Source organism: Euleptes europaea, chromosome 3, assembly GCF_029931775.1.
Source record: "Euleptes europaea isolate rEulEur1 chromosome 3, rEulEur1.hap1, whole genome shotgun sequence".
Lineage (NCBI taxonomy): Eukaryota > Metazoa > Chordata > Lepidosauria > Squamata > Sphaerodactylidae > Euleptes > Euleptes europaea.
In genome coordinates, this window is record NC_079314.1 from 123,328,407 (window position 1) to 123,351,046 (window position 22,640).

Consider the following 22,640-nt stretch of genomic DNA (forward strand, 5'->3'; position numbering starts at 1 on the left):
CTCCCCCATATGGGATTCCCGAGGAGGAGCCTGCAGTCAGTTCGGGTACAACAATCCATGCATGATGGAATGATGCTGAAAAAAAGATTCTGGTCTCTACCCAACCAATCTCACGAGGAAAGGCTGAATAAATGGCAGAGGGACGCTCTGATCAAAGTTTTTCACAAGCTTGCAGATGACATTCCGCCATTACCTCACCTTTCTAAAATTAAATTCTGACCGTGCAACTGTTCTCCCCCCCACACACACACTGTGGAAACACAGCTGGGATGGCTGGGGTCGCCGTAAAGACTGTCTACAGAAGAAGTGCATCCTTATCTAGCACAATCAGACATGTGGAACGGGCATCATGAGCTGGATCAGGACTCTGTCCTTCTTGCATACCCCAAAATATGCATGTTTCGACCCAACCTGCAGTGGCAATAAACCGACTGCGGCGGCAGCCTGCTGCGCCTGGAAGATGACCTGAATCTGCAGGAGCACATTTCTTGCGGGTGCTCATTTGCAGGAATGAAGAGGATCCTGGCCCCACGTGCATAAGCCCCCTGCCCCAATGCCTTTAACCCCTCTCTGTCCATCCGTCTCCGGGCACGCGGTGAATAGCCGCCGCGGCATCGTAGCAAACCAGCCCACCGCGCAGTTGTGGTTCCTCGTGCTGGTACCAGTGCTGCTCACAGAAATCCGGGAAGAAGACGGCAATCTCCCTCCTGGCCGACGCTGCTGAATCTGAGCAAGCAAAAGAGAGGAAAAAAATATCTGCGGATACAAGGCAAGCACAGTGACCTTGGGCTTGGGGATATGAGGAAGAACAACACATGCACACACACACAGCTCACAGGGCCACGTTTAGCAATTGCCACATGTCACAAGATAACTAAAATTACAGTTCAGTCCTCTTCTAGGCAGGCTGCGTGCTTTCCATTAAACAGATGAAGAATTTGGTAGAAGAATTGGTTTTTATACCCCGCTTTTCTCTACCTTTAAGGAGTCTCTTACCTGACTTACAATCACCTTCCCTTCCCCACAACAGACACCTTGTGAAGCAGGTGGGGCTGAGAGAGTTCAGAGAGAACTGTGACTAGCCCAAGGTCACCCAGCTGACTTTACCTGTAGAAATGGGGAATGGAACCCGGTTCTCCAGATTAGAGTCCACCACTCATGTGGAGGAGTGGAGAATCGAACCTGGTTCTCCAGATTAGAGTCCACCACTCCTAACTACTACGCCACACTGGCTCTCATGCATGCAATACAGCATTCAGAGAATCCTAACTTCTGTTGGTTCTGAACAAGAAACAAAACAGGTCTCAGGCTTTATGAAGCTTGAAGAGGCCTGGTTAGTATCTGGGGCAATTGCGGAGGACCGAGTGGGGTGGAGCTGGGCTCCTGGGAGGGAGGAAGAACAGGGGACTTCAGTGCCTTGCTCAGTTGCTCTTCTTCCCTAGATTCACCCAAGCGTTCTTTCATCCTTTTTCCCTCTCACGCCTCAGGCCCCTCCAAGAACATTCGCAGTTAACTAAAATGCCTCCATCTTGCAAGAGTAAAGGAGGCAAAAGAAGCCAGGGCAGGTGAAAGTCATTTGGCCTTCGCGTGCAGCCATGTCTGAGTTTCACTCTCTGAACGGCAGTAGCCGGCTGAGAAAGGGCTTCTCTGCCGGAGAGCGTGGAGAGCTGCTACCTGTCACACAGGCAGCCTTGGGCTCGAAGGATTGACTGTCTGCCTCACAAAAAGGTAGCCCCTCCCATCAGCCTGCTTTCAGGTGTTCAGCATACATACAGCACCAAAGCTCTGGAGCTCTCTCCCCAGGGAAATGTGTCTGTCTTCTTCTGTTGCCATCTTCCGCCAGTGGTTGAAGACTTAGAATCATAGAGTTGGAAGGGACTACCAGGGTCATCTAGTCCAACCCCCAGCACAATGCAGGAAATTCACAACTACCCTCCCCTCACATCCCGTGATTCCCACTACATGCCCAGAAGATGGCCAAGATGCTCTCCCTCTCATGAACTGCCTAAGGTCACAGAATCAGCATTGCTGACAGATGGCCATCTAGCCTCTGCTTTAAAACCTCCAGGGAAGGAGAGCTCACCACCTCCCGAGAAAGCCTGTTCCACTGAGGAACTGCTGTTAGAAAGTTCTTCCTAATGTTTAGATGGAAACACTTTTTATTTAATTTCAACCCGTTGGTTCTGGTCCGACTTTTTTGTTTTGTTTGGCATTCCCTTAGTGATCCCACCTTCCTAACCAATGTTTTATGACAGGGGTGTCAATCTCATTTGTTGCAAGGGCCAGATATGACACAAATGTCATTTGGTCAGGACAGGCCATAGAATCATAGAGTTGGAAGGGACCACCAGGGTCATCTAGTCCAACCCCCTGCACAATGCAGGAATTTCACAACTACCTCCCCCTCCACACACACACCCGTTACCCCTACTCCATGCCCAGAAGATGGCAAAGATGCCCTCCCTCTCATGAACTGCCTAAGGTCACAGAATCGGCATTGCTGACAGATGGCCATCTAGCCTCTGCTTAAAAACCTCCAGGGAAGGAGAGCTTACCACCTCCCGAGGAAGCCTGTTCCACTGAGGAACCAGTCGAACTGTTAGAAAATTCTTCCTAATGTCTAGATGGAAACTCTTTTGATAATGTGTACCATAACATTTAATGCAACGCACCAGAGACAGAAACTTTATAGAAGACACAGGCAAAGCCAATTAATGATATTATTTTTTACTTAATACAAAAATAATTAAAACAATAACACTCTTACAGTATTTTTTAAAAATTAACAATCTTTGATCATTTACACCTCGGGAACAGAGGTGGTGACCCTGGGCGGTGTGCCCGCTGTGGGCTTGCACGTCCAGATTGGGATGCGGAGGGGGAGGCTGCCTGGGCTGGCTCGCAGGCCAGGTAAGAGATCTCAAGGAGCTGGAGCCAGCCCGCGGGCCTGACAAGGAACTGGGTCCCAATAATCACCTGTGTTTCTTATTTCTCTGGTTCAGGCTCTTGGCCTACTAATTGCAAAGCTCTGATTTACAAGCTTGAGAAGAGTTGCAGCTCTAAGAGATGAGACATCTGTCTCTGAGTTTACGGCTTCTTTCCCTAGATTCACAAGGTCATCCTGTTGCTAAGTGCATACCACACCCATTAAGTGCCTTATCTTGTCACCTGGTGGATTGGGCGTGACTTGTGGACTGCAGCCATATTTCACACCAACCCACAAGAACATAAGGAAAGCCCTGCTGGATCAGACCAAGATCCATCAAGTCCAGCAGTCTGTTCACACAGGGGCCAACCAGGTGCCTCGAGGAAGCCCACACACAAGATGACTGCAGCAGCGTTATCTTGCCTGGCTTCACAGCACCTCATATCATAGGCGTGCTCCTCTGATCCTGGAGAGAATAGGGATGCATCAAAACTAGTATCCATTTTTACTAGTAGCCATAGATAGTCCTCTCCTCCATGAACATGCCCACTCCGCTCTTAAAGCCGTCCAAGTTGGCAGCCATCACCACATCCTGGGGCAGAGAGTTCCACAATTTAACTATGCATGGTATGAAGAAATACTTCATTTTATCTGTTTTGAATCTCTCATCCTCCAGCTTCAGCAGATGACCCCGCGTTCTGGTATCATGGAGAGGGAGAAAAGCATCTCCCTGTCCACTCTCTCCATACTGTGCATAATTTTACAGACCTCCACCATGTCTCCCCTTAACTGCCTTCTTCCCAAGCTAAACAGCCCTAAGACTTTTAAAGCAACCTTTTAGTCAGATGATCAGAATCATGTACGTTATCTCCTTAATGTTTATTCTTGGAATCAGATTGGGTTCCTGAACTCTCCCCATTCTTGGTTTCAGGGATAAAGATAGCAATTCTGATCCTAGCAAGCTATGGAGTCTTGACAAGCCAGCTGGCTTGGAGGCCAATCACCGTTCTGATGTCTTGATTGTTCTTTAGGGCGAAATGCTGCGAAACCTTTTGGAACTGGTAAACTGCTTTGTATTCTGACTCTGCCTAAGCTTTGAACCAAAGAGATGTTACTGTGTAGCTAGATATTGCCTTAAGCTTTGTTGTTTTCTTGCTCATGTATTTTCTTTGTTTGTAACCAGTACAAACCTTTTCAATAGATTCCCTTAAACTTTTGCTTTTGTGGTTTCTTTGGCTTTGTGAGGCTTCAAGCTTTGTTTTCTAGTGCCTTAGACTTAGACCAAAGGGGTCCACCTACCAACAGTTCCCCTTCATTTTGCTAAACCCATGGTGCAGGAGTTCTGCCTTGCAGGGTGGGCATTTGTTTAAGTTGCCAAATAAGTCGGAGTCACAGGGCTTCGACTCTGCAGTTTCTCCGCACTTACATTTAACACTCCCATTTTATGTTTTGTATGTATTTTAATTGTTTTGTATGTTTTTAAACTCTTAAAATTGTTTTAATGAGCAGCGGACTCTAATCTGGTGAACCGGGTTAGTTTCCCCACTCCTACATGTGAAGCCAGCTGGGTGACCTTGGGCTGGACCCAGCTCTCTCAGCCCCACCTACCTCACAGGGTGTCTGTTGTGGGAAGGGGAAGGGAAGGTGATTGTGAGGCGGTTTGACTCTTCCTTAAGTGAGAGAGAAAGTCGGCATATAAAAACCAACTCTTCTTCTTCATCCTTGTGCTGTGGTGGCAGCTGATGCCAAAGCAACGTTTTAAAAAGCCTGCCCAGCCAATCCAATCTCCAATGGCCATTCAGAAGCCGGGAAGGGCAAAAGCTCCACCTGGCCCTGCCCACTATCTAAAAACACTTGGGGGGGGGCAGAAAAGGTGTAGGTGGGTGCCATGAAACTCACAGATGCCACGCTGGGGATCCCTGCATGACAGTTTCAAAATCCAGACAGCAAAACCTGTCACAGAACACAGAAACTGGATTCCTGCTTTTCTCAGCCTGGATTCTACAGGACAGAACTTCTTGGAACCACTGTCTTCTCTCGACCTGAGCTGCTTGTTAGCCCAGCTGGCTACCTCTTTGCTGCAGGGAGTGTGCTTAGTAGGACGCAGACAGTCGCAAGTCAATTTGAGAACTTTTTTCAAAAAAAGGTGAATTTACAAAACAAAAGTCTGTTTTTCTCGGCTTGGGGCTGCCTCTTCCAGACTTACCTGAGCCATGCACCGAATTCCGAGTGTCCGTGAGACCGAAGGCCCCACGGATCGTGTCCGGGTCCGTGTGCTGGGCACGAAACACTTTGGTAGGGCCCATCAGAGACCTCCAGAACGGGATGGCTTCCTCGTGGGCCAGGATGTAGGCCCGCATCGGGCCGCTGGAAGGAAGAGGAGGAAAGGTGAGCAAATGCTCCCCTACTGACCATCTTGCTCATCAGTGGAGACCAGAAACAACTACTTACGTGGCTACATTTTTTGCTGATGCCTTAGATAATTTCCTACAATATTTCCCTAGGGATAAAAATCTAAGGTAGTTTTCAGTATTACTTGGTAAATGTGCATTCCCCCATGTACTGTTTATCCACCTGCCTGCACAAGATGTCTCTTAATTCACAACAATAATCTATCCCACAGTTCTCAAAGCAATTTATATCTATCTCATCAGAGTAACCCTTACACAAACACTAGACAGCCGGTGTGGTGTAGTGGTCAGAGTGCTGGACTAGGAACTTGGAATCCCAGGTTCGAATCCCCACTCTGCCAAGGAAGCCTGCTGGGTGACTTGGGCCAGTTACACTCTCAGCCTAGCCCACCTCACAGGGTTCTTGTGAGGATAAAATGAAGGAGAGAACAAGGTAAGCTGCTTTGGGTCCGCACTGGGGAGAAAGATAGGATACAAATAAAAATAAATACGTAAATAAAGCAACCTTGAAAGTTAAGCCAGTGTTATTTCTCCCTCGTTCTACATCTGAGGCTAAGGCTGAGACAGCATCTTGCTTAACAGTCTCAGGTGAGATGTGAATCAAGCGCTTCATGGCTTATAACTCATTCTGCTAACCAATACGCTAAAGCAGTGAATATGATGTGGCTGGTATTTGAATATATTATTGTCCCTCTCCATGGAGAATTCTCGGACATACCTGGCCATGAACTCCACCAGCCTCTGGTAGAAAAAGCGCCCTGGAACAAGGAGCAGATCAAGTGAGTCAACCCCATGCAGCTTACGCCCCCCCCCCCCCATGTTTGGCTCCCCACCGTAATGGCCATGAATTCTCTTCTGGGTGCACAGTACCTCTCACAACATGTATCCTCCCACCCACTCCAGGAGTTATATTATATTAGGCAGAGGATTAGGGCCAGGCCAAAGCAGGGGCACCATGCACGCAGCACGGATGGAGAGCATTTCAGGCAAGATACATGGATGCAGTATTTCCATGAAGAAACTCGAATTGGTCCTGGTTGAGCACATGAGTGTCGTTATGTGTGACAAGGAGTCAGGTTTACAGCTTTGCAAACAGATACACAAGGAGGAATCTGGGATTCTCTGTGATGCTGTTAGGCACATGGGTTAGCAAAAGTGGCATAGCGGCTAGAGCACTGGCTAGAGCACCAAGGAAACCCAGTAACAAGTCTCCGCTGGCCATGAAACTTAACTGGGGGACCACAGATCATGATGGGTAGCCGTGTTAGTCTGTCACTAGCAGTAGAAAAGAGCAAGAGTCCAGTAGCACCTTAAAGACAAACAAAATTTCTGGCAGGGTAGGAGCTTGCATGAGCCACAGCTCAGAAGCTCCTAACCTGCCAGAAATGTTGTTCATCTTTAAGGTGCTACTGGACTCTTGCTCTTTTCTACTGGGGCACCACACTCTCTCTCAGCCTAACCCACTCACAAGGTTGTTGTGAGGATAAAATGGAGGAGAGAATGATGCAGGCTGCCCTGACCTCCCTGGTGGAAGAAAGGGAGGGCTTAAAAATGGCACTAAATAAATCGCAAAATAAAGATGCAACCGAACTTCAGGGATCGGAAAAATAAAAACCACTTTCTGGATCCCTAAAAATCAAAGCTGGCCATTGCAACTGTCTGCCGACCTCAGCTGCGTCCCTTGCTCAAACTTTACGTGGAATTCACTGACATTTGGAGAAACAGGAGGGTGGGGGAGGGCTGTGGGGCTGACCTGCGTGCTCCTGGTAGAACTGCTGGCTGTCCTGCCTGTTCCACACCAGATCCCTGCTCCGGACAATCAAGAATCTGTTGCTCAGGATGGTCTCATGCACCGCCTACAAAGACAGGAAGAAAAGGCATAAACCCTTCAAGCCAGAAGTACAAGCAAGGGGGAAGACGTCACAGTCACCAGGGTCACACCTGAGCCTGCCACTCCTAACTGCACACATGTCTCACTGTAGGGACATGAACGCCAATACGGCTGCCAACCTGCAGGTGGGACTGCGAGATCTCCCGGCATTACGACTGATCTCCAGGCTACAGAAATAAGTCCCCCTGGAGAAAATCTAGATTCAAGTCCAGTAGCACCTTAGAGACCACAGCTCCCTTCATCAGATACCCGATAAGGGAGCTCTGAGTCTCATAAGCTTATACCCCAAAAATCTAGTTGGTCTCTATGGAGAGCCAGTGTAGTGTAGTGGTAAACAGCGGTGGTCTCTAATCTGGAGAACGAGGTTTGATTCCCCACGCCTCCACATGAAGAAGAAGAGTTGGTTTTTATATGCCAACTTTCTCTACCATTTAAGGAAGAATGAAACCAACTTACAATCACCTTCCCTTCCCCTCCCCACAACAGACACCCTGTGAGGTAGATGGAGCTGAGAGAGTGTGACTAGCCCAAGGTCACTCAGCTGGCTTCATGTGTAGGAGTGGGGAAAACAAATCCAGTTCACCAGATTAGCCTCCGCCACTCATGTGCAGGAGTGCGGAATCAAACCTGGTTCTCCAGATCAAAGTCCACCGCTCCAAATGAGTGGAGGACTCTGATATGGAGAACTGGCTTTGTTTCACCACTCCTCCCCATGAAGCCTGCTGGGTGACCTTGGACTAGTCACAGTTCTCTCTGAACTCTCTCAGCCCCACCTACTACAAGGTGTCTGTTGTGGGGAGAGGAAGGGAAAGCAATTGTAAGCCACTTTGAGACTCCTTTCTGAAGAGAAAATCAGGATATAAAAACCAGCCCTTCTCCTTATTATTATTGAATTTAGTTGTTCAACGGCAGACCCTGGAGAAAACGGCTACTTTGGAGGGTGGACTTTATGGCATTACACCATGCTGAGGTCCTTTTCCTCTCCAAACACTGCCTTCATCAGGTTCTACTCCCAAATCTCCGGGAATTTCCCAAGTGGGGGTTGGCCACCTTGCTGATATCAACCATCAACAAATATCAACTGAAGTGGCTTTGGCCCCTCGTGGTGCAGTTCACAAAGAAGGACATGCATTTTAGCACAAAAAGGGGTAAGGAAAAGAACAGGACAGTTCAGGGGGAGCCTTTCAGCTACTTACGTCCAGGACAAGGGGATGAGCCACAGCGTCAGGCTTGACAATGGCCAAGGTGAGCTGCAGCACCCGCTGTGGGGCACGCAACATGGCCCGCATCTTGCTCGCCAGCTCCCTCTGCTCTGGGCGGCTGCGACGGGGCCTCCTGTAGCTGCCTGTTCCAAAAGCATCAGCCTGTAAGAAGCATCGGATGGGTCAATCTGGGCTGGAGGGAAAGTGCCGCAGGACCAACTGGGGGGGGGGTAGACAAGAGGGGAAGGAAGCAAGACCCCCTGCCTCAGCCACCGCAATGCCAGCACGAAGCATATCAACGGCAGCACCAACTCACAAAGGGCTTTCTCATCAGGTTTGCTTTTAGAACGGAGAGATGACACGCCACTATCAATGCTAGCCTCTGCAGAAGAAAAGAGCAAGAGTCCAGTAGCACCTTAAAGACTAACAATACTGAAGAAGTGAGCTGCGGCTCATGAAAGCTCATCCCCTGCCAGACATTTTGTTAGTCTTTAAGGTGCTCCTGGACTCTGGCTCTTCTCTGCTGCTACAGACAGACAAACACGGCTACCCATCGTGATCTATCCTCTGCAGAGTTATTCCAGCCTAAACCCATTGATTCCAACGGTCTCATTCTGGAATCCTTGACCTATTACATTGCTTATAAGACATCACATCCTTTGCTTGCATTGATTTACAGTGTAATCCACCTTGAGAACAGTGGGCTATAAAGAACACACACAAAATAAACATAGGGATGCCTTTTATTATTCTCAGTTCACGGGGGAGGGGGATGAGGACCACAGGTACAGCAGGCGGGGTAGCAGTTAAGATGTTAGGCTAGGACCTTAGAAGGCCTGGGTTCAAATCCCCATTCTGCCACAAAGCTTGCTGGGTGACCCAAACCCAGTCAACTCCCTCCCACCCTAACCTACTTCACAGGGTTGTTGTGAGAATAATGAGGGAGACACCGATACCCTGCTCTGGGCTCCCTGGAGAGAGACAGCAGGGATAAAAATGAGCTAGATGGGAAAACTAGAAGGGGCTCCCTCTTCTGCACCCTTTCTCTGTCGGGTCTGAAGCAGATTGCGGCTAGGTTGTTTCTGAAGCGGAGGCTCTCCTCCTTCTCCCAAGCTTCAGCAGAAATCAAATTTTGTGGGGTCTTTAAGAGGAAAAGAGATTCCCTGTTGAGGCACCCCCCACCTTTGAGGTTCTGGCTGCAAAGAGGCGCAACACCCTCCCACCCCCTCCAACTGGGCACAAGCAAACCCATACATTGGGGTGCAGAGCCCAGACTGCAAAGATGGTTGCCAACCGCCAGGTGGTACGTGCATACAGAAAAAAATACCACTGTGCTCTAAATGTGATAAATTGTGTGTGTTAAGTGCCGTCAAGTCACTCATGGCGACCCTATGAATGAAAGTCCTCCAAAATGTCCTATCTTTGACAGCCTTGCTCAGGTCTTGCAAATTGAGGGCTGTGGCTTCCTTTATTGAGTCCATCCATCTCTTGTTGGGTCTTCCTCTTTTCCTGCTGCCCTCCACTTTTCGTAGCATAATTTCAAAAAGACGATTTATATTTCCAAGCACAGACTTATAACATTCAAAATACTTATGCCCAAACAATGCAAGCTGTACAAATGTTGAAGTCTAAACCATGCAAACTATGCAACAAGGTTTCGCAATTTTATCCTTGTTTTGCAGCAGCTTCATCAGGAGTCTGTTGCTTTTTGTCTTGTTATTTCCAGGAGAATCTGGACCGCTTCTGCACAGGTGTGTTTTGGGTCCCACTCTCCTGTGGGCCTATTGCAACCTCCCGGTGGTGGCTGGAGGTCTCCCGCGGTTGCAGGTGACCTCCAGGCGACCCAGGGATCAGCTCCCCTGGAGAAAAAGGGCTGCTTTGGAAAGGGGGGCTCGACGCCATCACGCCTGGCTGAGGGGGCTCCGCGCCCCCACCCCAAATAAAATGTCCAGGAACTTCCCAACTTGGAGCTAGCTGGCCGCCGAAATGGCAACACATCTCGCAAAGCTCCCATGCAAAAATCCTCTGTTTGGGCCATTATGCACGGGAGGTTTTGCTCTCTAGATGCACATTCCCCCCCCCCCCGAATTCTCAATGCTAAAAAAATAAGCCCCCACCCCACATGCAGAGTTTTGACAATTCAGATGAGAAAAATGTGCATCCAGAGAGCAGAAAATGCAAGACAAAACCTCCCGTGCATAATGGCCATTTGCATTTTTAAGACGATTCGGAGAGGGAGGCGGCACCCTTCCAGCCCCCCCTCTACACCCCCCCCGGCCCTTCCCCGGCGCGCACCGGTGAGCTCCAGGTCCGATTCCCGGCGCCTGGCGGACAGAGGGAAGGGGCCGGCCGCTGCTAATCCCGATTCACTTCCAGTCGGTGAGGAGGAGAGGGGTTAATCCGGAGCCAGACCTGCTGAGGGGCGGGCGGGAAGGAGGCGCGGCTCCCGGCTACGACTAGGCCGCGTCGCCATGCATGCATGGCGGCGCGGCCTAGTCGTAGTCGGGAGGCGCGCCGGTTGCTAGGCAACCGGTTCCGGGCTCCGCCTAGGCAGGCGGCGCGGCCTAGTCGTAGGCAAGAGGCGCGCCGGTTGCTAGGCAACCGGTTCCCGTCTCCGCCTAGGCAGGCGGCGCGGCCTAGTCGTAGGCAAGAGGCGCGCCGGTTGCTAAGCAACCGGTTCCGGACTCCGCCTAAGCAGGCGGCGCGGCCTAGTCGTAGTCGGGAGGCGCGCCGGTTGCTAGGCAACCGGTTCCGGGCTCCGCCTAGGCAGGCGGCGCGGCCTAGTCGTAGTCGGGAGGCGCGCCGGTTGCTAGGCAACCGGTTCCGGGCTCCGCCTAGGCAGGCGGCGCGGCCTAGTCGTAGGCAAGAGGCGCGCCGGTTGCTAGGCAACCGGTTCCCGTCTCCGCCTAGGCAGGCGGCGCGGCCTAGTCGTAGTCGGGAGGCGCGCCGGTTGCTAAGCAACCGATTCCGAGCTCCGCCTAAGCAGGCGGCGCGGCCTAGTCGTAGTCGGGAGGCGCGCCGGTTGCTGGGCAACGGCGGCCGGAGGCGGAGGTCGGTAGGTAGGCCGCGAGAGGCCGCTGCGGGCCGGGGGGGCTGAGCGCCGCTTCTTCCCGTGCCCGCAGGCATGGCCAAGGGGGCGGCCGGCGGGGACGGCGGCCTGGGCCTGGAGCTGGACCAGGAGAAGTACGACGCCGCCGAGAACGTCAAGATCATCTGCCTGGGCGACAGCGCCGTGGGCAAGTCCAAGTGCGTGGCGGGGCGGGGCCGTCGGGGGGGGGAGGTTGGGGGCTGGGCACGGTGGCAGGCTGCTTTGGCAGGGTTGCCAACCTCCCGGCGAGGCCTGGGGAGCTCCCGGCATCACCAGGGATCAGTGGCAGCTGCAGAGTGGAAAGGGACCCACCAGGGTCATCTAGTCCAACCCCCCCCCCATGGACAATGCAGGAAACTCACAACTACCTCCCCCCCACACACACACACACACACCCCTGAAGTGACCCCTGCTCCACGCCCTGAAGATGGCAACAAAAACCCTCCAGGATCCCTGGCCAACCTGGCCTGGATCCGCTCTCTGGTGTTGCATCCCGCAGAGCCCGGGATCCATCCCCAAATCTCCAGGACATTCCCAAATCCCCAAATCTCCAGGACATTCCCAACTCAGGGGTGGCCATCTCCCGGGGGGGGCGGGGGCGGAATATAAGCAAACTCTTTTGCAGACTGATGGTTCTTGCTACAGGGAAAGGCAGCCTTGGTTTCTTTATTACTGGTTTATTATTTCAACTTACGAACCTGCTTTCCCGGCCCAAGGCCAGGCTCAGAGTGGCTTACAAAGTAATGTAAACGTCCAATGACATAGGTAAAAAAACCTTAAAACTGCAATTAAAATAGCCCTGTAAAACAATCCTATTAAACAATATCCTAGTTTATCTAAAGGCGCCTCCAGGGTGTTAGCATAAAACCGCATCCAGGTGAGCAGGTGGATAAAGACCCTGTTGAATATGGGGGAGAATAGCAGCAGTGGTGTTTGAGGATAACTTAGCCGGGGCATAAAACTGCACTGTTCGACATATTCATGCAATTTTAAAATGTGAGTTTTGTTACACATGTTTTAAACTTGGTTAGTTCTGAATGGGACTAATTATTTACTGGTCTTCTTTTTCTCTCTGCTTGCAGATTGATGGAGCGGTTTCTCCTGGACGGCTTGTATCCTTTGAGGCTTTGCAACAGGCAAATTGAATTGAGCAGTGATAGGAACCGTTGTGGTTGCCATGTAGCCACAATGTATGACAAACATCCATATCCACAGGTGCTTCTTCAGTAGCGCAGATGCATGCACACCCACACGCCTTCTCTGAGCAGGGAGAATTGAAAGGGAGAAAGCATCCAGTACAGAGGGAGGGGCTGTGGCTCAGTGGTAGAGCCTCTCCTTGGCATGCAGAACGTTCCAGGCTCAATCCCCGGCATCTCCAGGACTAGGCAAGTAGGTGATGTGAAAGACCTCCACCTGAGACCTTGGAGAGCCGTTGCCGGTCTGAGTAGACAAGACTGACACTGATGGACTGAGGGTCTGATTCAGTATAAGGCAGCTTCATGCGTCTCTGTCACCTTCCCACGTGAGCTCAGCAAGGGCCCCTGGAACTCAGCATAAGACTCTGAAGTCAACAGTGTGTCCCTACAGAGCTTCTTGGCCATGTTGCTTTGGGGAGGGTCTTCCCCTTAAGTTTCCCCCACCAGCATTTCCCACCTTTGTAGACATCTCCTTGACCACTTGCGCAGCCAGCCCCAGCAGCTCTCAACCTTTGCTCTGACGCTCTACAAGCACACGGCCACCGTGAATGGCAAAAAAATACTCGTAGGTAAGGCCCTGCAGGGTGGATAGCTGCCTGAATGACAGGGAAAGAAGGGATGTAAATGTTTTGACAGACAAATAGGCAGGCAGGCAGTAAGGCCAGGCCAGGGGTTCACTTTCCACCCTGCTTTTGTTTGGCTTTGTAACTTTTTAATGTATGGGTCTGCCTTCTCTGTTTTAAATGGTTGCAAGCCAGTTTTGAGCATTTTTTTAAATGAAAAGACAGATTGCATAAATGCATTGAACAAATGAATAAAATAAGGTGCAATTAGAGGCTGAATGTGAAATTGCGAATATGTTTTAAAAATCTTCTGCCGGGCAATCTAGAACCATACAGTCATCGAGTTGGAAGGGGCCATATAGGCCATCTAGCCCAACCTCCTGCCCAATGCAGGATCAGCCTAGAGCATCCCTGCCAAAGGTTTGTCCAGCTGCTCCTTGAAGACTACCAGTGTGACTTCCAATCTGCAGAAAAATGAGTCATCAAACAATTTTATGTAAGGCAGCACGTCCAACAACAAAAAAATTACATCAATGAAAATGTTACCCATTATCATATAAACTCAGAAAAATCCGGGGGGAGGGGGAGAGAGTTTGTTTCCAATAAAATCAAAATTGAGCAAAGATAGTAAAACTCCCAAAAATGTCATTCAATTTTTTTAATATAAAAAAGACATGATAGATGTAAATATCACTAAGATGTATTGATAAAGAAATTGTATTTTAAGACTATTTTTTTGGCTATTTCAGAGTATAATAGCATATACCTGTAAGATTATCTGGGTTAAGAAGAGAAAGAGCCCCTCCTGTCTATTCATGCAGAGCAACCTACTTTTCAAATCGGGCCTCTGTGCTTCCTTCTGGCAAGACAGAGGAGTCCTGTTTTCTAAATGGGGCCCAGTTCCTACCTGATGGATAGGGGAAGCTTGCGTAGGGGGAGGAGTGCTTTTGTGTCCGGAGCAAGTGCAATAATTCAGAGTATTCTCTGAAATAGAATACTGAGAGACACTGTCCTTCAGTGTTACTACTCTGAAGATGCCTGCCACAGTTGCTGGCGAAACGTCAGGAAAGAAAATTCCAAGACCACGGTTACACAGCCCAGATAACCTACAAGAACCAATGAACTCTGACCGTGAAAGCCTTCGACAATATTCAGAGTATTCTGTTTACCCTGAGGGGTGCTGGCTTTGCAGCCTTAGAGTCATTCTTGCCGCTTTTGTTGATTCTTCAGAAGATTTTCAAAACACATCAGGGAATTTTTCGTTGAGTTTGTAATTGCTCCTTAACTTGTCTCGCTTTTCCCCCCACCCCCTTCCTCTGGGTCAGGATGACTGTGGGACATCCAACGGAATGTCCTCTGCAGCACGGAGTCCAGATCTCCCCCTTCTGCTTAATTTTGCCCCTGTCGGATCAAGGATCAGAAGAAGCTCCTTCAGGGGAGCGTAGGCACATGTGCCATGCAGACTGGGTCTGTTCAGGGTTGAGAGCAAAGTTGTGAGCGGGGGCTCAAGTTGGCCAAGGAAGCGAGTTTAGCAGCAGCTGTCCAAAGTGGGAGCTAGGAGCAGAGGAAGAGGGCCGAGCCAAGCAGGCTTTTCTTGTGGGCTGGGCACAACATGTTGTCAGTGACGGCTCTGTGGCAGAGGATGGCCTGGAAGAAGCGTGTCTCCTGCTCCTCAGCCCTTCTTTTTTTAATTAATTTTATATTAAAGGGTACAGAAGGAAAAATAGGGATGGGTAAAGATAAAGGGTAACCTTCCGACAGTCAATAAAAAAATGTCAAATACATAAACATCTTAAGGACTAATCAAACAGACTACTTTGTTTTTCTTTCTTACTGTTATCTGGGGGAAATTACAAATAAATCATATCCTACTCTATTTTTATAATCAGGTTTTTGTTATGCTAGATAAGTTTTTGAATTTAGTTTTGTTAACCTTGAGTCTCAACATATCCATAAAACAGTTTCCATTTGTCATTGAAATGATCATGTGTCATATAATTAAGTTCATTCAGCACATGTGTCGTTTTGGCCACAGTAGCATACTCCGTTAGTTTGTCTCTCCAGCCCTTCAAGGCCTGTGTCACGCCAGATAAAACGCAGGCCTGAGAAGCAGCTCCTCCTCTTCAGTGCTGTAACAAACCTGTACCTTCTGCTTTTCAGATTTCTGGGACACGGCTGGGCAGGAGCGTTTCCACAGCATGCACGCCTCTTACTACTACAAGGCCCACGCTTGCATCATGGTAAGGACGTCGGCCCTGTCAGCTGGTGCAGCACGGTGGGGGGGGGGTTTACATCAGGGCTGGCTGCCTGCCTGCGAGCGCGCTCAGGTGGGGTTTGGGGAGAACTCCAAGTGCCCCATGAGCAGCTGAGTCGGTTCAGAGTGGCAAACTCCTTGTTTTATTTGTTGCTGGGAAGTTGAATTCAAATATGTTTTAATCTGTGTTTTATATTAAATGTAACCTGTTATGAACCTGGTTCACCAGGAATGAGGACAGGATATAAACGTAAGGAGATAAATAAATAAGTAAATTCTCTGCCTGCCTGTCTTGCAAGGTCTTTGATATTCAGAGGAAGATCACCTACAAGAACCTGAGCAGTTGGTACAAGGAGCTGCGTGAGTTCCGCCCCCAGATCCCCTGCATCGTGGTTGCAAACAAGATTGATGGTAGGTCTACTCGTCTGTCCGAGCTTCATGAGGCTGCTTGGTGGGACAGAGGGGATCAGGACCATAGGGGGGAACTCAGCCCTTGGCACAGCTTGGTTTAAAATGGCAGAATTACATTTGAAGATTGAAATTGGGCTTTTAATGGTTAGAGATAGAATTGTAGGATCATAAAGTTGGAAGGGGTCAGAAGGGCCATCTAGTCCAACCCTACTGCTGAATGCAGGATCAGCCTAGAGCAGGGTTCCCAAACATTTTATTTTTATGTTGCGATTTATAGTCTGCCTTCCCCGGCCAAGGCCAGGTTCAGGGTCGTGGAGCACTTTTTGAGTCATGGAGCACTTTTCAGGAGAGAAATTCATCACGGAGCACTAATTTTCATTTAGCACCTATATACTAAACCAAATGACAGTAGTATTTTTCTTTCCAGTCTCTTCACGGAGCACTAGGAGATGTTTTGCAGAACACTGAGTGCTCCGTGGAGCGCAGTTTGGGAACCGCTGTTCTAGAGCATCCCTGACAAGTGTTCGTTCAGCTGCTGCTTGAAGACTGCCAGTAAGGGGGAGCTCACCACCTCCCTAGGGAGTCAATTCCACTGTTGAACAACTCTTACTGTAAAAAAAAAAATTCTAATATCCAGTGGGTACCTTCCCAACCTCAATTTAAACCCATTATTGCAAGTCCTATCCTCTGCTGCCAACAGGAACAGCTCCCTGCCCTCCTCTAAGTGACAGCCTTTCAGATAGTTAAAGAGAGCAATCACATCCCCCCTCAATCTCCTCTTCTCCAGATTAAACATTACCAACTCCCTCAGCCTTTCCTTGCAGGGCTTGGTCTCCAGGCCCCGGATCATCCTCGTCACTCTCCTTTGTACCCGCTCCATTCTGTCCAGGATGTAACATCCTGTAATAGCTGAGTGAGTCAGACAGATTGCACATCTTTTTAAAATGTATGAGTTGCATTTTCCCCCTCAAAACAAAAGGGTATCCTATATAAGAGGGACAGACCAAGGTTCAGTGGTAGAGCACCTGCTTGGCATGCGGAAGGTCGCAGGTTCAATTTCCATCACCTCCAGTTGAAAGAGCCAGGTAGGAGGTGATGTGAAAGACCCCAACCTGAGACCCTAGAGAGCTTCCAGTCTGAGTTGTCAATATTGATCTCGATGGACTGGTGGTCTGATTCAGTATAAGCCAACTTATTTGTTCATAAACAGTAGAATCCCTAAAACTTCAGAAAAAGACACTATTAATATGGAACAATCCAGCAGTCATGAAAGCAACTGGTTAAATTAGGAGCAACAGCTGGGCAGCAGTAGAGCAGTTTAGCCTGAAGAGGAGACAACTGAGAGGGGATATGATAACCATCTTCAAGTGCTTGAAGGGCTGTCATGTAGAGGATGATGCCGAGCTGTTTTCTGTTGCCCCAGAAGGTTGGACCAGAACCAATAGGTTGAAATTGAATCAAAAGAGTTTCCGTCTAGACCAGTGGTTCTCAACCTGGGGCCATATGGCCCCCTGGGGGGCCCAGGGTATTCCAAGGGGGCCCACAGGTGAAAATTATATAAATGGGGGGCCACTGCATGAAACTAGGGGTCCACAGAGGGAAGTGAGAAGTGAAGAAAACAGAGAAGTGACCGAAAACCTAACACATGACTTTCTTCATTGCACTTCTTTGCATCGTTTGCAACTGGATTTTTGTATCGCTGTAATCTTGTGCAACAGCGGTAGAGGCTTTGTTCTCCCTTGTATGTGAACATTGTTGTTTATTGGTGTGTTGTATTCCCTTTTTGTGGGGTATTTTTTTTGTAAATTTCATTTTCCCAATAAGAACTGCATGTGTTCATTTTGTGTGGCTGTTTATGCTTCTTTGTTCCTTGGCTATTTACAAACAAAACATTTAAATAGCTACCTTTGTACTGGTAGGACAAGGGGGCCACAGGAAGGAAACAAGATCGGAAGGGGGGGCACGGTTGGAAAAAGGTTGAGAACCACTGGTCTAGACATTAGGAAGAATTTTCTAACAGAGCAGTTCCTCCATGGAACAGGCTTCTTCGCGAGGTGGGAAGAAGAAGAGGAGTTGGTTTTTATATGCTGACTTTCTCTACCACATAAGGGAAAATCAAACTGGCTTACAATCACCTGCCCTGCCCTGCCCCACAACAGACACCCTGTGAAACAGGTGGGGCTGAGAGAGCTCTTAATAGAACTGTGACTAGCCAAAGGTCACCAGGCTGGCTTTGTGTGAAGGAGTGGGGAAGCAAACCCAGTTCTCCAGATCAGACTCCACCGCTCTTAACCACTACACCACGCTGGCTGTCCTCCCTGGAAAAACCTCCAGGGAGGTTTTTAAGCAGAGGCTAGATGCCAAAAAAAACAAAAACAAATCAATAGGTTCTGGATCAAATCAAGCCTCAACTGACCCTAGAAGCTAAATTGACTAAACTGAGGCTATCGTATTTTGATCACATCATGAGAAGACCAGAGTCACTGGAAAAGACAGTCATGCTAGGAAAAGTTGAAGGCAGCAGGAAAAGAGGAAGACCCAGCAGGAGATGGATTGACTCTGTAAAGGAAGCCACAGCCCTCAATTTGCAAGATCTGAGCAAGGCAGTCAAAGATAGGACATTTTGGAGGACATTGATTCATAGGGTCACCATGAGTCGGAAGCGACTTGACGGCACTTAACACACAGAGATGGCCATCTGTCAGCAATGCTGGTTCTATGACCTTAGGCAGATCATGAGAGGGAGGGCAACTTGGCTATCTTCTGGGCAATGGAGGAGGGGTCACTGGGGGTGTGGGGGGAGGCAGTTGTTAATTTCCTGCATTGTGTAGGGGGTTGGACTAGATGACCCTGGTGGTCCCTTCCAACTCTGTGACTCTATGAAACATCTCAGTGGCCAGTGAATGCTCAAGTAGCTTTGGCAGGCAACCAAGTGAAGATGGTAGAGATGGCCAGGCAGGCTTCCTAGGAAGAGTGTTCCATGGTGTGAGAACTGTTACGGAAAAGGCCCTGCTAGTCCCAGTTGGCTTAAGCCATGAGACACTGAGCAAGACCTTTCCTTCAGATGGAAAAAAAAATCAGGAAGACACCTGGAAGCCAAGCTGGAGAGGAGACATGGGCCAGCTCTGGGGCTGCAGTTCTGGGGCCATTGCCTTAGAGCATTCAGTCTCTGGACTTCGAAACATTCGGGAGAGAAGAAGGAAGCTGGGCTTTTCCTTCATGAAGAAAAGAAATGGCAGCTGCTATTTCACTGTGACATTTGTGCATACGTTTTGCTGGTGCTCGTGGAGCGGACGGTGTCCCCCACAAGAAACGTTCCCCTTTTTCCTCCTGCAGCTGACATGAAGATGACTCAGAAGAGCTTCAGCTTCGCACGCAAGTTCAACCTGCCTTTCTATTTTGTGTCTGCTGCAGACGGCACCAACGTGGTGAAGGTGCGGGGCAGCAGCTGCCCTGGAGGAAGGTGTTCCCTGGGCCGAGGGGGTGGGGCTTCCCAGGGGCAGGGCGGGGAGATCGATAGAAGGTCCAGGATGTCCTTGGAACTGACCGGCTTGCGCCTTCTTCCATAGGTCTTCAATGAAGCCATCCAGTTGGCTGTTGACTACAAACAGAATTCAAGCGACTTTATGGATGAAGTCCTAGAGGAACTGGAAGTAGGAGCGCTTACCTATTCTGCTAATGCAGTGCCCTGGAACTGCATTTTTGTCCCCCTGGGCAACTGGTTCCGTGGTTTTGGTTCACTTTTTAATCACTCCATTCACCTCAAGCAGCTCCAAATGGTAGACATGGTCTTTCCCATTTTATCCAATCCTGTGGTCACCCAGTGAGCTTCTTGGCTGAGCAGGGATTTGAACCTGGGTCTCCCCTAGCCTAGTCCACCACGCCACTCTGGCTGACCATTTCCCTTAGGCCACCATTCACTGATGCACTGAAGCCTGTCTACACCTTCGGAGACTTCTGCTTCTGATGGGAATGTGGCTCAGTGGAAAAGCCTGAGAGCCAGCATGGTGTAGTGGTTAAGAGCAGTGGTTTGGAGCAGTGGACTCTGATCTGGAGAACCAGGTTTGATTTCCCGCTCCTCCACATGAGTGACAGAAGCTAATCTGGTGAACCGGGTTGGTTTCCCCACTCTGCCACATGAAACCAGCTGGGTGTCCTTGGGCTAGTCACGGCTCTCTCCGAGCACTCTCAGCCTCACCTACCTCACAGGATGTCTGTTGTGGGGAAGGTGATTGTAAGCCGGTCTGATTCTTCGTTAAGTGGTAGAGAAAGTCGGCATATAAAAACCAACTCTTCTTTGCATGCAGCAGGTCCCAGGTTCAATCCCCAGCATCTCCAGTTAAAAAACGATGAGGGAGCAGGTGATGTGGAAGAACTTTCTCTGCCTGAGACCCTGGAGAGCTGCTGCCAGACTGAGTGGACAATACTTACTGTGATGGACCAGTGATCTGATTCAGCATAAGGCGGCTTCATGTGTCCCTGATTTATGCTGTTTGGGAGGGGCTGTGGCTCAGTGGTGGAGCACCCGCTTTGCAAGCAAAAGTTACCAAGTTCAGTCCCTGACATTTCCAGTTAAATAGACCAGACAACAGGGGATATGAAAGACCTCGACCCAAGACCCTGATTTGCTGCTGCCAGCCAGGTAGACAGCACTGGGTAGACCGCACCGACCTTGATGGACCAGTGGTCCAGTTCAGTCTAAGGCAGCTTCATGGGTGTCAGCACATGAGATGGAGAGCCCCTTTCTTTGCCTTGATCCACGCCCTTGGCTGCCCCCTCCCCCATGTCCCCTTGCGGCAATTTGCCTGCTTGTCCATGTCAGAGAGAGCTGTCCAGCCCTTCTCTCTCTGGCAGCACTGCTTCTTTGCTACACTTTTCTCTCCTGGAAGCAGCTGCAGTGACAAAGCAATTAGGGGCTGCTCTGGGGGCACCAGTCTCATTGCTCCCTCTGTCTATAAAAGACCAAGGGCTGCTGCTCTTGCCAGAGACGGTGGATGCTGCAGGGCGGCTCTGTCTTTTCTAGGGGCAAGGATGGAAATGGAGCTCAAGTTGGAACAATAAGAAAGGCCATGCTGGATCAGACCCAGGCCCATCAAGTCCAGCAGACTGTTTTCACAGTGGCCAACCAGGTGCTTCTAGGAAGCCCACGAACAAGACGACTGCAGCAGCATTGTCCTGCCTGTGTTCCACCACACCTAATATAATAATAGGCGTGCTCCTCTGATCCTGGAGATAATAGGCATGGATCATGACTACTATTTATAAAAACATAAGAAAGGCCCTGCTGGATTAGACCAAGGCCCATCAAGTCCAGCAGTCTGCTCACACAGTGGTCAACCAGGTGCCTCCAGGAAGCCCACAAGCAAGACGACTGCAGCAGCATTAACCTGCTTGGGTTCCACAGCACTTAATATAACAGGAATGCTCCTCTGATCTTGAAGAGAATAGGGATGCATCATGACTAGTATCCATTTTGACTAGAAGCCATGGATAGCCCTTTCCTCCATGAACATGTCCACTCCCCTCTTAAAGCCTTCCAAGTTGGCAGCCATCACCACATCCTGAGGCATCTTAAGAACATAAGAAAAGCCATGCTGGATCAGACCCAGGCCCATCAAGTCCAGCAGTCTGTTCACATAGTGGCCAGCCAGGTGCCTCTAAGAAGCCCGCAAACAAGACGTCTGCAGCAGCATTGTCCTGCCTGTGTTCCACAGCACCTAATATAATAGGCCTGCTCCTCTGATCCTGGAGAGAATAGGGATGCATCATGACTAGGATTCATTCTTACTAGTAGCCATGGACAGCCCTCTCCTCCATGAGTCACCTGTAATGATTATTGGGACTGGAGGGTGTGGTGAGGGAGAGCTTGGTGTGTTCCATATCAATAATTTCATACACAGGTACAGGCATCGGTGCTTGTGATTTGCTCTTTGCCACTCACCCTTCTCCTCTTGTGTTCCCTGCAGAATTTTGAGCTGGAGAAGAAAGGGGGAGATTCATCTGACAAAGAGGAAGTTGACCCAGAAGAAAAGCCCCCGTCAACCTGAGTCCTGGGAGCACGGAGGCAGCCTCCGCAGCCTCTAGTAGCTAGTGCTGGCAGATCCTTGGGAGAGGGCACTGTTGCCCGCCCTTTCAGCCCCAGGAAGGAGATCGCTCGACGGAGACATGTTCTGCTGTTCCACCCGCTCACGGTGCGGACGGCTGAAAAGACACCTTGAGCAGCCACCCACCACTGAAAATGGGCATGCAGTTTGGTGGGGCATGGGTTGATGGATGCACCCCGCCCACCGCTTCTGGGCGCAACCAGTTGTAGATGGCATCCAGTTTAAGAAATAAACACCAGAGGACTGGCAGCTGCTTGCTTTTGGCTCTGCTTGTGGCATCCTGAGATGCCTAAGATGCATCTTACCGGGGGTGGGGGTGGGTTCACCCGGCAGTCAGCGGTTGGGGAGGCCTGCCCTCTGAAATGATCTTCGTGGGGTTGAACAGGGACTTGAAACCCCAACTCTGTGGTGTTTACAAAAAATGTACAGAAACTCCTCCCTAGTTTTGGTGCTTTTCACACATGCCAAATAATGCACTTTCAATGCACTTTGCAGCTGGATTTTACTGTGTGAAGCAGCAAAATCCACTTGCAAATGATTGTTAAAGTGCGTTATTCAGCATGTGTGAAAGTGCCCTTAGAATGGATACCAATT

At 49.7% G+C, this 22,640-nt stretch overlaps 2 protein-coding genes across 2 annotated transcripts; one reads left to right on the forward strand and one right to left on the reverse strand.

Annotated features, from left to right (window-relative positions):
* Positions 1-559: 559 nt before the first annotated feature.
* On the reverse strand, positions 560-8,517 carry NME6 (NME/NM23 nucleoside diphosphate kinase 6). Its single transcript, XM_056846668.1, has 5 exons — positions 8,425-8,517; positions 7,091-7,193; positions 6,056-6,095; positions 5,133-5,293; positions 560-726 (listed from the first exon to the last, which is right to left on the reverse strand). Exons 1-5 carry the CDS (start codon positions 8,515-8,517, stop codon positions 560-562), a joined length of 564 nt encoding a protein of 187 aa, XP_056702646.1.
* Positions 8,518-11,554: 3,037 nt separating this feature from the next.
* On the forward strand, positions 11,555-21,998 carry RABL2B (RAB, member of RAS oncogene family like 2B). Its single transcript, XM_056845847.1, has 8 exons — positions 11,555-11,676; positions 12,601-12,630; positions 13,204-13,283; positions 15,438-15,517; positions 15,831-15,942; positions 19,279-19,376; positions 19,512-19,595; positions 21,909-21,998. The coding sequence occupies exons 1-8, from the start codon at positions 11,555-11,557 to the stop codon at positions 21,987-21,989; spliced, it is 687 nt and encodes a 228-aa protein (XP_056701825.1). The 3' UTR covers positions 21,990-21,998.
* Positions 21,999-22,640: the final 642 nt, after the last annotated feature.